Below are 14,724 nucleotides of genomic sequence, written 5' to 3'. Positions count from 1 at the left end.
TACTCTACATGGATGCAAGAGCATAAGCAATGTCTGACCCAATGACTGATCATGTATAAATGTGGAAGGTCTGGGTGTTCTCAGTGGCCTTGGTAGAGAAAGATTTCTAAATTTGTGAAGAGTGATGTGACCGGAGTGGTGATGAAGGATTTAAATTCAAGGAGATGACCTGCACCATGCCTCTCTCTGCATTATGAGTTCATGTCTCTTTATTGAAATCCCGAGACTCCACCTCGATGCTCCAAGCAGCTATCTCCCATGTGAGATAAAATAGCTCTCTCTCTACCCATAGAAGAGGTAGGGTGACCACTGCATACTACCAGTGTCTACCAGTTGCTGTCCATGCTCACCCTGATTGGTTCATTTCACATGATAGGCTATCTTCGTGGGTAGTAAGAAGAATTGCCTTAGTCCCCATCTCAATCTGTGCCATGCCTTGACAATTGAAGCTTGAAAGTTAGGAGGTTGGCATACGGTTATTTTGCATCTGCAAAAATCCACGTCAAGGCTCACGCTACCCCTCTACTCGCCATGTATCCACCCTAGGGTTCACTGCATAATATAATGTATGGGAAGACTTTTTCAAGGTTAATTCTGAAAGGGTCCAGGAAATTTGTCAATTCACTTCTCTTGCCAAACAGTGTCCTGAAAGACTTTGAGGGTGGGAACGCTTCAGGTGATAGAATCCATAGTCTACATTTCATTTTTCAGCAGCTATTAGAGTGATGTGGATCTTGGGAACCCATTTACTGGATGGATAAGTGTGAATGGACACCTCGTGCAAAGAAGACTTTCTTGAAAAGAGTCATAAGGAAATATTGGACTGTTACAAGAAATGGAGACACTCTCATTGACTTGGAAGTTTGGCCAATTCAAAGTTGGATTAGAAGAGGCCGGGTCATGAAGTAAGGCTCAAGTTGGAGCCATGGGCTTGAGGGCTTGCATCTGGTGGTGAGCCAAGGGATTTTTAGGAAGATCAGTTCAAAATGAGAGATGATGGCATTGTAGTTGGAAAACCTTCAAAGGCCTAAGCTGTAGATCGAGACCATGTCAGGGTTCTTTGTTGTCTCATTATGTGGAAAAATCCTAGAAGGCAAGCCATGAGCCTCGGCATGTCTAGCTTGAGGGTGCTTGGTATGGGACATGCATCATTGCATGCTTTTGTAGTGTGGACTTCATTAGGGTTGCATTGTCTGTGGCTTACGGGTGGCTTATTGTTGTATTTGGTTTGTAGCCTATGGTTGGGTGGACCGTGGCAAGTGCTAGCCGAATCCATCGATGTCCTCTTAGTATTAATGGGTGGCAAGTGTATTTGGTTTGTAGCCAATGGTTGGGTGGGCAGCCTGTAGGCGCAAAATGCAAGTCTTCTAGATGTCCAGCAGGTGCAGATCCAGGAGGTGGCCAGCATTCAGCCTTCTTTTTCTGCATTCCTGCAGGTCTATGGTCAGTACAAAACAGGGTAATCAGCCCTAAGGTCAGTCCTTTACATTCTCATACAGCAATACAAGCAAATACAGGCCCTTCTGAGGGTTATTGGGACCCAATCTTTTGTCCTCTCTCTCTCTCTCTCTCTCTCTCTCTCTCTCGCTCTCTCGCGCGCGCGCGCGCACACACACACACACACACACACACACACACACAAATTCAGTTTTGAGATCTCTGCATGTTTAACAAGTATAAGGTTCCTCTAAGGTTCTGCATGTAACATTATGAGATAATTGCATTTGACTTGCATGGAGTTTCTGTCCCATCTGCCATCATCAGTATCTTCATTCTAGCTTGCATCTCAATAGCAGCATACATCTACATTTTGGTTTGCATCTCATTGCAACTAACAACAGGGCTTCCATTCCTTTCAACATGCCTTTGATTTGACAAAATGTTCTTCTTTACAGCGCCCCCCCCCCCCCCCCCCCCCCCCGCGCCGCGCCTCGCGCGGGGTGCGCGCGAACCCTAAAAAGAGAGAAAAAAAGAGGGAAAATAGAAAAAGAAAAAAGAAAGAACTAAAGAAAGAATACAATTGTACACCTGAGTGAAGAGCGACATTGAGAGCTTGCAATTCCAAGTGATACCATCCTCCCTCTAGTCAAGAAGGGGACAGGCCCTATATGTGCAAGTGGAAGTCCTCAAATAAACAGGGGGAGGTCACTATTGGTGGGAGACTACATAGTGGGGGAAGTAGGGAAGAACCACATTGGAGCCTGCAATTTTAAGTGATGCTGTTCTCCCTCTAGTCAAGAAGGGGACAGGCCCTAGATGTGCAGAAAAGCTGCCCGTCTCTTCTACATAGCTTTCGAACTGCCCTGGAGGGGTCCCTGCAACCACACTTTTCTTAAAGAGACATGTATTAGTAAATGTTGTGCATCAGAAATGCTTTTAATTAAGGAGTATCAAAACCATGTTTCTATCCACGCAGTCATTGCCTAATTTCTTGTGGTTTTCACAGGCATAAGACAAGGCAGCACATTGGGCAGCTGGCGAAAGATGTTTCGGCCAAACTGAAAGCTGCAACTGAGACAGACAAACATACAGAAGTGAAGGTAGAGCTTGAGCATACCTTTGGCTATGCATAATTCTGAGTGAAAAATTCGCCAAGAGTTTTCTGAATATTGTTAATCGTTTAGTTCTGTGTAAATGATATTTAGTACAGGACTTCTAACTTTCACATGTATGCTTTTTGGTGTTAGACAAGCAAAAAAGTAGGTGATGCAAAGCTGGCAAAGGATTTTCAGGCCGTTCTGAACGAATTTCAGAATGCTCAAAGAACGGCAGCAGAAAAAGAAGCCACCTATGCACCCTTAGCACTTCAAGCTGTTGGAGCTCCTTCAAAGTAAAGTGACCTGGTTCTCAATTTTATCTTTGAGGTGACATCTTGGCTCATGCGTATTGCATAGCCTCATGTGGTAGATTTTAGAGACTTTATTTTGATGCTCAACACAGAACTTGTTTCAACATGAACTACCTAACTTTTCTTTCCACATGGTTTCTGTGCTTCAACTTGATCGATTTATGGTAAGATTTTGTGGGTAAATGCAGCCAGGGTGTGGATGAACCAAAGCTCAATGAAGAGGCCCAAGAAAAGCAAGCATTGCTCTTTCAACAAGGAAGGTATATTTGAGTACAATCTTTCAAATTAAGTAGGTAAAAATTTGTGTCTGGATTGGAACTTAACTATGAGACTTGTCGTGGTCAACTTCTAGCAGTTTCAATGTGTGCTTTTTTGTAGGATATAACCAATGCAACAAAGAAAACACTCTTAAAAAGGTACACATGAGATAGTAGTTGTAAGGAGTTGATGGTTGGTGGAGAATCCACAAGTAAGTGTTGTACATGTTAAAGAGAGTGCGGGGAGAGAGAGAGCTTGGGTTCCTTGCAAGCGAGCGCGCGCGCGCACACACACACACGAGAGAGCAATGCAACAAAGAAAACACTCTTAAAAAGGTACACATGAGATAGTAGTTGTAAGGAGTTGATGGTTGGTGGAGAATCCACAAGTAAGTGTTGTACATGTTAAAGAGAATGCGGGGAGAGAGAGAGCTTGGGTTCCTTGCAAGCGAGCGCGCGCGCGCACACACACACACAAGAGAGAGCAAGACACAAGAGAGATGGATGGCTGAATTTTTTTCTATCTTCTTCTCTTCTTTACAACCATATAACTAAAAGATAAGAGTACATACATAAAGGGAAAGTACTCTCCTGCAACATACAATGGTCGGTCTATAGTGTGAACGCGACTATATGAGTAGTCGATATAACTATGCTATAACTCTAGTACTCCAAAGTGGTTGTCACACAGCTTGTCATCCACTGGTGGCATATCAATCATAATCTCACGAGTCACCAACCATGACAGTGGCATAAGTGTGGAAGCTATCACCTAGGCGGGTCATGTCATGTGCATACACATGTACATGCTAATCTCATGATTAATCCTAGAGTGCAACCCGATAAAGAAGGATTAAGAATCAGATAGAACCAGGATTTTGGAGCATGGATGTGCAAGTTATGGCAAGTGATGGATTGGAGTGGACATGATGACCTGTTGGCTGTGTGGAATACAAGAAAAAGCTGTGTCATCTGCATCAAATAGGTCGGGTACTTCATTGATGAAACTGGGGTCCAGGCGGTTGGCCGATCAGCAGTTGGCTAGTTCTCTAGTCTTTCTAATGGCCTATAAAAGGGCACTTTTGCTCATTGTTTATTTCATTCACTCCCTCTTGGGTGTGGGTCTAGACTTAGGACTAGTGTTAAGGTATTCTACCTTTTCTAGAAGGCAGCCATGGGCAAGGATTCATGTACCTTTTTGTACTATATGATATACTGAATTTTCAGCTATCTCTCTCTCTCCACTCTCTCTTCTGTTTGCGTTTTTGCATCAGCATGTTCTAGTCTTAGCTAGATAGTGTTTAGGGCTGAAAGAAGGCTCCCAGAGCTTCCGCGTGTAACATTGGTATTAGAGCATCAGGCTCAACAAGGCTAAACCTTGATTCAGTCCCATATGAAGGTGTACAGGTCTAAGGTACAGGAAAGTGCACAAGCTTGAGGCCCAAGGCAAGGAACACAAGATCGGGAAGAACTCCCAAGAGGTTGGTTGGTGGTGTTCAACAAAGCCCAAAGGGAATGGTAGTCTTGTGAGTCGAGAAAGGCTTTTAGGCAACGATTCCAAGGGAGGATGATCCTCCAAGGGGTGGAGTGAGAGTACTAGACTCATTTTCCAGGAATGAAGACCAAGACGGTGTTCAGAGACAGGGCAGGAATGGAATGGGGATTGGATGGAACAGATGCATAGATCTTCTTCAGAGTTAGAGTGGATTTGGAGACCGGGCCGGGTATTCAGTGAAAAGGTTGCCAGAGTAGGAAGGATGACAAGGGGACTCCGGGAATAGAACGGGATGATGACAGTTATCCAAGAAAGACAGATTGGAATCCCATCATTAAGTTTAGTAGAGGGGGATGTCATGTGCATACACATGTACATGCTAATCTCAGGACTAATCCTAGAGTGCAACTAGATAAAGAAGGATTAAGAACGAGATAGAACCAAGATTTTGGAGCATGGATGTGTAAGTTATGGCAAGTGATGGATTGGAGTGGACATGATGACATGTCGGCTGCGTGGAATACAAGAAAAAGCTGTGTTGGCTGTATCAAATAGGTCGGGTACTTCATTGATGAAACTGGTGTTGTCTAGGTGGCTAGTCGACTAGCAGTCGGCCAGTTCTCTAGTCTTTGCAATGGCCTATAAAAGGGCACTTTTGCTCATCGTTTATTTCATTCACTCCCTCTTGGGTGTGGGTCTAGACTTAGGACTAGTGTTAGGGTATTCTACCTTTTCCAAAAGGCAGCCCATGGCTGCAAGGATTCATGTACCTTTTTGTACTATATGATATACCGAATTTCCAACTCTCTCTCTCTCTCTCTCTCTCTCTTCTGTTTGCGTTTCTACATCAGCATGTTCTAGATGGTGTTTAGGGCTGAAAGAAGGCTCCTAGAGCTTTGATACCAATGTTACACGCGGAAGCTCTGGGAGCCTTCTTTCAGCCCTAAACACCATCTAGAACATGCTGATGCAGAAACGCAAACAGAAGAGAGAGTAGAGAGAGAGAGAGAGAGAGAGAGTTGGAAATTCAGTATATCATATAGTACAAAAAGGTACATGAATCCTTGCAACCATGGGCTGTCTTCTGAAGAAGGGAGAATATCCTAACACTAGTCCTAAGTCTAGACCCACACCCAAGAGGGAGTGAATGAAATAAACGATGAGCAAAAGTGCCCTTTTATAGGCCATTGGAAAGACTAGAGAACTGGCTGATTGCTGGTCGGCCAGCCGCTTGGACACCAGTTTCATCAATGAGGTACCCGACCTGTTTGATGCAGCCAACACAGCTTTTCTTGTATTCCACGCAGCCGAGAGGTCATCATGTCCACTCCAGTCCATCACTTGCCATAACTTTCAATGTCCGCCGTAGCACTAGTTGAGCTCGATATCTCAACACTCCCCCTCGAGCTCAACTCCACACAGTGCACTCCAAGTAAGCTCCTAAATCTATGGAGCTTCTCTGTGCCCAATGTCTTCATGAAGGTGTCAGCCACCCGATCCTCTGTGCTGATATATACCAAATCTATATCACCTGCTAGAACCTTCTTCCTCATAAAGTGATAGTGCACCTCAATGTGCTTTGTTCTAGCATGGTATACTGGGTTACTGGCCAACTGTATGCTACTCATGTTGTCACAATAAATGACAATTGCCCTATCCACAGGCTCACCCATATCACCAAGTAGCTTCTGAAACCAAGCTACCTCACAAGCTGCCATAGCATCACCCTTGTACTTTGCCTCTATACTCGAGAAGGCTACAACTCACAGTAGCACTTCCAAATGAAAACATAAAACCATTGGTAGATCTCCTGTCTGTAACACTACCAGCCCAATCAGCATCTGTGTACCCATGTACGTGTATCTCAAAACCAGCCTCGTAGAAAAGTCCATAATCAACTATGGACTTATATATGTGAGAATCCGTCTAGCGGCATCCAAGTGTGGCTTCCTGTAAATTGACTCACAAGTCTAACAACATAGCTCAAGTTTGGCCTAGTAATGCTCATGTAGATCAAGCTACCCACTATGTGCCTGTACATAGTGGGGTCCTCCAAAAGCTCACTTGTATCTGCGGAAAGCTTTGTGTTCTGCTTTAATGACATTGAAATAGGCTTACAGTCTACTTGGACATGTCCAAGCCATATTGCCTTTGCAATAACAAAATGCCATGAGGTGATCTCACCACCTCTATGCCCAAGAAATATCGCAACTCACCCAAATCTTTCATCTCAAACTTCTGCTTCAAAAGCATCCTGACATCATGTATGTCAGCATCACTATCACCGGTGACAATCAAGTCATTCACATAGATGACTAATAGCATGATCTCTCTATCTATCTTTTTCACATAAAGTGAAAAATCTGCATTGGATATCTGAAATCCAATGGTAACAAGAGACTCCCCGATCTTGTTTGACCATGCTTTGGGTGCCTGCTTCAACCCATACAAGGCTTTGCGTAACTTGTACACAAAATTTGGGTACGCATCACTCTCATAACCTGGTGGTCGCATCATGTATACTTCTTCTTGCAAATCACCATGCAAGAAGGTATTCTTTACATCTATCTGATGTAAAGACCAAACCTTCTGCAGCCATAGCAATGACAGCTCTCACGGTTGCCATTCTTGCAACCGGGCTGAATGTTTCCTCATAGTCAATGCCATAAGTTTGTACATAGCCCTTGGCAATCAATTTTGCCTTATACTTACTCACTGAACCATCAGCGTTATGCTTGACTTTATACACCCACTTATATCCAATTGCCTTCTTTTCCTTAGGCAATGGTACAACTCCCATGTTGCATTTTCATCCAATGCTACCATCTCCTCATTGATGGTATCTTCCCATTTCTTATTTCCAAGTGTCTGCTCAAAACAAGTGGGCTCCAACTTGTGTATTGCCTTAACCATGTAAGCATAATGATGGACTGTATATCCATCATATCTCAACCTGTCAACAGGGTACCTAACTCGTGTACACTTGGGTCACTGCAAGGTGTCCTCCAAAAAGAGGTTGATTTGTCTTTTTCTTCCCTTTGCGTGATACATGTGTATCTACATCTGTCCTCAACCTGCCTGACCATGGACCAACATTGGCATTGCTAGAGGACTCTCTCGGTCCACTAAGCACCTGTGATTGCTACTCTATATGTGGCGTAGCATTAGCACTTCTTTAATCGCTAGTGTATACTAGCTACTCATCTCGTCAAAGACAACATCTTTGCTTACTTGCATCTCACGATGATAGGGTTATAACATTTATAACCTTTTTGCTCCATAGTATAACCAATAAAGATGCATTTCTCTGCCTTTGGATCCAACTTTGTTCTTACTTCATCAAGAACATGCACATATGCAATATACCCAAACATTTTCAAGTGACACATCCGGTCTTATGTGTGTAAACTTCTGTATAGGCGTCATACCATGAACAGTTGTAGCGGGTGTCCTGTTCATAATGTACACAATGAGGTGTGGTGTCCTGTGCACACTCTAAGTCGGGTGCACATGGACATGGTTTACTGCAGCCGCCTAAAGGGCAGGATCAGAGGCCGTGTATGGGCAGATGACCACACGTGTGGAGGGCACCCAAGCCAGATGCAAGTTGGCAGTCCCGAAACGGGTCGTGAACCATTTATGCTTGTTGTGGATCCTCTAGAAAAGGCCCACAGTCATTATGGTGCTGCTTGATTGGTATTTATGCAGGTACATAAGCAGTAGTTAGTCGCTCAGTTAGGTCTCTCATCATTCAGGAGTATGAAGGGCTGTAGAGAGCAGCCAAGGCCTCCGTACTGGTCTCGCAAAGGGTGGGAGGAGACATCTTCCATCTGAAGGCATCTTCAGCAGTAGGTAATGTCTTGCACAGTATACGACAAGAGAACTGCATTTGGGTCTGTGAATTCCATTATAGATATTCATCATTTGCAATATACAGTAGATTAGGTCATCTCTGGTCTTCTCTATTGTGATCTTTAGGATTAGTGCTTCTTAATCTATTAATTAGCATTAATCAAGTCTTACTTCCACTATGCATGTTTCATGTGGAGGCACATGAGGATAGTTGTTCTTAAGTCTCTATCGGACTGGCCAAGGTGCTTTGTGCACTTTTAAAGGGGAAGTGCCCAAGAAAGATGGTTTACTAGTGGTCTTATTTTGCCCATATTAGGAAATCGGTACTAGTGAAAGGTGGCTTGTGGGTTGCTTTCAGAGAGGTCATGCAGATACAAATGATGACAGAGATGGACATCAAAGGGGATCAGTCACATTATCCTCAAAGAATGAGGAGATGGTCAGAATGTTCACCATGAGTAACCCATCACCCTTTAGGGGATTGCTCATAAAGTCCTTGTAGGTGAGAACATGGTTCCAGCCATGACACAGTGAGAGATCAAGCCATGGCGACTTGTGCATAGACATGGACGGGTGGGGGAGAGAGAGATGTGATAACACACACAAAAGAGAGAGAGTTTAGCACAACAATGATTGTATTATGATAGTACTTCCACCATGTACAATGCTTTATATAGGCACCAAGGTCCTATATTATGTTCTCTTAATAAGAGGTGTTCACACACCACTGGACACTTACTAGACTCCAAGATATCCAACAAACCCCCCTTCGGAGTGAAGGATTGTCATCTAAGGGAGAGACCTTCAATATAATGATTTGGGCTCTAGACTGCAATCATGTGATACAAAAGAACACAATGATGCCAACACGTGAAACTCTCCTGTCAAGCCTAATATACATCAGTCTATCCATTTCTAAGTAGGGAAAGTAAAATAAAATGGACCTCAGCCTTTTATAGAAACAAGTCTTACAACAAAAACATCCAAAATACTCATTCAGATTTTGGGGGACATCCCGGGCAGAGAACCCTTGACTCATACATAACTAAAAGATGATTTTGGTGTGACAACCAGCCCTAAAAGGGCATTTTATTTGGTATTGTGCTGATGGCCGACAGCCCCTCTCTGGGCCGACCAGCAGCCCAACAACATATATAAGCAATCGCTTCATAATTCAGCAAAAACACAACGTAAAATCAACATCAAGAATCTACTGCTGCCGGCCTACCTCTGCAGCAGCCTGGATCATCATCTTCCAACAGAGCAGCGCTAGCCATACCCTTATCTGCAGTTGCTGCTTGATCCCTGCAGATTACTTGGCAGTGCCCAATTCTCTTCTGTGTGCCTGCAGCTCTAATCTTGTACCTGCAGCCTGCAGCTCCTGTACCTGTACCTGCAGCACACCTCAGGACAGCAGCCCATTCTCTGCTCATCATCACTTGATGACATCGGGACAGCAGCCCTCTCTGCTCTTCACCACCTACCTCATGACGGCAGCACACCATCTGCCTGGGACAACAACCCTCTCTGCTCCTCAAATCTGCGTTTCTCTTGCAATCCACTCATCTGCAGATTTGCGTTTGTCTACACCACTACATTTCCGTAGCCCACTACAGACATCTACTACCTCGGAGTGCATCCACCGATGTGAGCCTTTGACACCAACCACTTCACGGAGTGCCACCGTTGTCCTCGACGCGAGCCTTCGTCACCAATTGTGCTTCAGCTCTGACCTCATCTTTGCTTCTTTGTTGGTCCACTACTCAGAGTCACCTCACATTAGAGGGCCTCTTGTATTGGATTTCATTCACCATTATACATATACTTATTCATCCATTTCATGCTGTGTTGATTTGCTTTGATCTCTTGCCCATCTGGTCCATTTGTCCTTTTGCCCTCACATTTGGAAGTTTGAAAAACTCCCCGCGTTGGTGCAATGTCGATGAAGATCTTCTTTTGACACCATGGGCCATCGTTTTAGGCCTAGGGGCCAAGGTAGAAGTTGTAATTAGGCCAACTTTGCCCTAATTTTTGAAACGCCGCAATTTCTTGTTGCTCCGAGCGCTTCATTTAATTGTTTTTTTCCATATTTGGGGAAAGCCCAAATTTTTGTTGAGGGATTTGATAATTTAATCGACATTTATGTAAAATCCCCAAATTCCATTTACTGAAAAATGTTTTTTTTTGGCAAACTTGATAAACGAGAGCTCTGATTTTACCATATGTGTGGTAATCTCCAAATCTTCTGAAGCTGATGTGAATCTGCAAGTTGATTGATGAGGATGGTAAAGACAAGCTTGCTGTGGGTACAAGCTGTTGTTCAGCATGACTGAGGGGCAGCCAAGTTGACGTGCACGAACTGCTAACACATGGAGTGTGGTCAGGGGCTGCTGTGTGATGAAGATGATAGCGATGTCTGGTAAAAAAAAAATGCACATGAGCTGCTGGTGCTCACATCATGCTGATGACATTTAGCAGCAAACCGTGCATGACATGCTTGGCTGAGATGCGTATGATGACGATTGTTGCAATGAAGAGAAGAGGCAATAGGTGTCCAGCATTGTGTGGCTCTCTAGCATAGGTGGCATGGGTTGTAGAAAAAAGCGCAAAGGAAAGTGTTAAAGAAGCTTATAAAACATGGAGGGCGGCATTAAAAAAAAATGCAACTCAGCATAGTATGAGGAAAAAATGCAGATGCGAGTGTATGAAGCATAGCTACACAAAAAAAAAAACGCAAAAGAGGATGAAGCTCACATGGTGGTTATCTATAAAAAACTCAGCAATGAAGGGAGATGATAGTGGCAGCTGAAAACGTACGGATGCTCATGCAAAAAAATGCTAAATTATATGAAGGAAAAAAACGCAGGTGTGAAGGCGGCACAACAAAAAACGCAGAGGCATGATGGTGGGTTCACCCATGCTTTGATACCATGTAGGTGAACATGGTTCCAACCATGAGAGAGTGAGTGGAAGGAGAGATCAAGCCATGGTGACTTGGTGCATAGACATGGATAGGTGAGAGAGAGAGAGAGAGAGAGAGAGAGAGAGAGAGAGAGAGGTGATAACACACACACACGAGTGAGCAAGTTGTTGCACATCACAGCAACGATTGTATTATGAATACCATGTACAATGCTTTATGTAGGCACCAAGGCCTTATCTTATGTTCTCTTAATAAGAGGATGTTCACACCTAAAGTGTTCACACATCACTTGACACTAGACTCCAAAATATACAACAGTCCTTGAGTCTTTGTTTGTGACCCTCGATTGAATTCATAGTACAGTGGCATTTTATTTTGAGAGAATTAACTGTATATATTATATGTAAATTAAGTTACATTGCATCGTGCCATCTTTTCATCATCCTGAAATCTTAAGATAGAGCAGACTAGTATTATTGACCACATATATTACTTTAAAGGACTGTTCTTGCCTCTCAAAATTCAAGTTAATATGCATGAAATGTGGTGGTTGCAGGCAAGAATTTGTCCAATTAGAGAATGAGGTGGTTTTCAATGAAGCGATAATTGAAGAAAGAGAGCAAGGGATTAAAGACATCCAACAGCAAATTGGTGAAGTGAATGAAATTTTCAAGGATCTTGCCGTGTTGGTGCATGAACAAGGTGTTATGATTGGTAAGTAACGACATTGAAAAGATTTTAATTTGAATTGAGTTGTTGTGGTTAGATTTTACGTATGAAATAAGCGGGAGTTTTTCTACCACTAAAAGCCTTAAAACTAAAGTGAATATTTATCTTCTAATGAAAGATCTAACACAGGCCCTAGGTCCCTATGGAAAAAGTGCACCCCTCCTACCAGCTGCGTAACCAACAAATAGGAGACTTTCCTTAGAGGCTTTTTACATGCCCCATCCCCTAGCTAGGCCTTGGGCACCTAGCCGGGGTTGGCCTACCTATCCTCTTGCTATAGATCTTGTCCATGCTGGGTTCATCCCTCCCTGCACTGTCCATACTTGCTCCTCTTGTTCCAACTTGCCATTCTCGTAAGCCAAATGTATGCCTTAGGGACTTGAATTCATAAACTTGCACCTACAGTGTTACATGCACTGAGGTTGATCAGGGTAACGCACAACAAGGTCTTCTTTATACCTTTATGTGGTGAGATTCTGTAGCATCCAATTCACAGAGTAGAGAGAGAGAGCGAGAGAAGAGAACAAGAGTGAAGTAGACGACACCTTATTGGGTCCCAAATACCCACTAAAGCCCCCCCCCCCCCCCCCCCCCCCCTGGCAAGTAGGAGTATTTGCTTATATTATTCTTTGGAGAATGTAGTACAATGCTTGAGAAACAAGCGATATGAATGCCCAACACAAGGACAAGGACAAGGAAGACTGTATGTTGGCTGAGTATCCACCAATTCGAGACGCTGCAGAAGACTCTTCGGGCCACTTATGCAAGTCTAGATAGCTGTAGGACTGCACATATGCTAGCTGAATGCTGAAGAGGATCTTCAATGATTGCCTAGAGATGATAGGATAGATAACTGCTGCCTGATCTGTTGATGAACTTTGTGAATACTGAATGATTTATGAGGGACTGAAGCACATGCTTTTATATGTCCTATTGGAGCAGGTCGGCCCGTAGATGCTGAAATTAGCATTAAATGCTAACATAAAATGCTGCGCATTGATTTACCTGCTGCTCAGACTGCTGGTTGTCTGCACACGGCCCAAGACAGGCTGCAGATGAGGTCCTATGGGGCTGACAGGGATATGCTGTTCCGATATGTTGTCGGTTGTCTCAAATAGAGGGTCAGGGCTGTCAATAGCCGTTGACCAAGCTCTGTGAACAGAGCCACCAGCCATGGGCTGGCCTTTGGCTAGCCCATGAGCATGCCATCTTAACCTAAATGCTGTCTAACGCAAGACCTACTACTAAGGCTGACTTCTACATGCACTATCTGATGAATTCTCCAAGTGGGTTAAGAGGACTGTTTCTCAACTAACCTCTATGTTTCGGAGATTGACCTACATAGTTCATACCTGACTGTCCCCGGATTGAGGGCTCACAATGGGCTGACTGTCGCTCACAATGGGGTCACGACGTATGACAAATATTCCTATAAAAAGGTACTACTTATGTATAAAATGTTGCACTGATAATCATGCCAGTGTGTCATTGTGTACCCTAGTGTAGGGTGCACGTGACATTCCCTCTTGCTTAACTTGGTGGTAGGTTTAGGGCTTCCAAGTAGTTTGCCAACAATTGGGGGTACTCCTGAAAGAATTCTTCATCCAACCATACTACTTCATGGGTTTCTCGGTCTTTAAACTTCGTATAAAACTGTTGTATTCTTCGACCGGAACCATGCTTCCATCCGTGGACTCTGGATGAGAATTTGCTTTGGCTCTATGACTTCAGCTTCATCGATCATATCTGGTTGTTGCTCTTCTGAGATATCCTGCAATGCTAGACCTACATATGGCTTCAACCAAGAAACATGAAAGACATTGTGCACAGTCCAACTTTCCGGCAACTTTAACTTTAAAGAGACATCACTTAACTTTTGAGTGATGGGAAATGGGGTTGGGACAATGCTTGCCCAGCCATTGCTTTATAATATACCCAATCCCTTTCTTTAAAGTTGACATCTTGCTTGGATTTGTTGGCTTGCCGGGTATATACTTCTTGAGCCTTGGCAAGGCGCTCCTTAACGGACTCAATGATTTCCGAGAATGTCTTGGTTGTCTTACTAGCCTCTAGCGATGGTGATACCTGTCTCGTCAAAAGAGATGAGAACTGGCGACCAAATGTTGCCACATATGAGTGAGCATCGTTTAGGATTTTGAATGATGGGAAATGGGCCGAAACTTCGGAATGAAAGCTTGGGACAATGCTTGCCCAGCCATTGCTTCATGATGCGGAGATATACCCAATCACTTAACTTTTGAATGATGGAAAATGGGCTGAAACTTCGGAATGAAAGCTTGGGACAATGCTTGCCTAGCATGATGCGGAGATATACCCAATCCCTTTCTTTAAAGTTGGCATCTTGCTTGGATTTGTTGGCTTGCCGGGTATATGCTTCTTGAGCTTTGGCAAGGCGCTCCTTAACTGACTCAACGATTTCCGAGAATGTCTTGGTTGTCTTATTGGCCTCTAGAGATGGTGATACCTGTCTCGTCAAAAGAGATGAGAACCGGCGACCAAATGTTGCGACATATGGTGTCCGGCCAATACTCGATGAGTGAGCATCGTTTAGGATTTTGCCTGAACCAATGGAAGGTATTGTTTCCATTTCGACTGCTGG

At 43.8% G+C, this 14,724-nt stretch overlaps 1 protein-coding gene across 6 annotated transcripts in view; it reads left to right on the top strand.

The window, feature by feature from the left end:
* The window catches only part of LOC147605675 (syntaxin-22-like), a 34,896-nt gene that overhangs the window by 639 nt on the left and 19,533 nt on the right, over positions 1-14,724 (top strand). For all 6 annotated transcript variants that reach the window (XR_015265190.1, XR_015265191.1, XM_086793672.1 and 3 more), the window contains exons 3-6: positions 2,447-2,540; positions 2,688-2,830; positions 3,037-3,108; positions 11,932-12,089. Coding sequence is in view for 4 of the 6 variants with exons in the window: in XM_086793672.1 (XP_086649798.1) it covers positions 2,447-2,540; positions 2,688-2,830; positions 3,037-3,108; positions 11,932-12,089 (467 nt within the window). In the remaining 2 variants the exon portion in view is untranslated. The remainder of the gene's footprint in view (positions 1-2,446; positions 2,541-2,687; positions 2,831-3,036; positions 3,109-11,931; positions 12,090-14,724) is intronic.

This window comes from Cibotium barometz, chromosome 59, assembly GCF_041138505.1.
Source record: "Cibotium barometz isolate CiBa-2024 chromosome 59, ASM4113850v1, whole genome shotgun sequence".
NCBI classification, from domain to species: Eukaryota; Viridiplantae; Streptophyta; class Polypodiopsida; order Cyatheales; family Cibotiaceae; genus Cibotium; species Cibotium barometz.
Note: the sequence above shows the minus strand (reverse complement) of the source record. Positions and strands in the feature narration are given on the sequence as shown.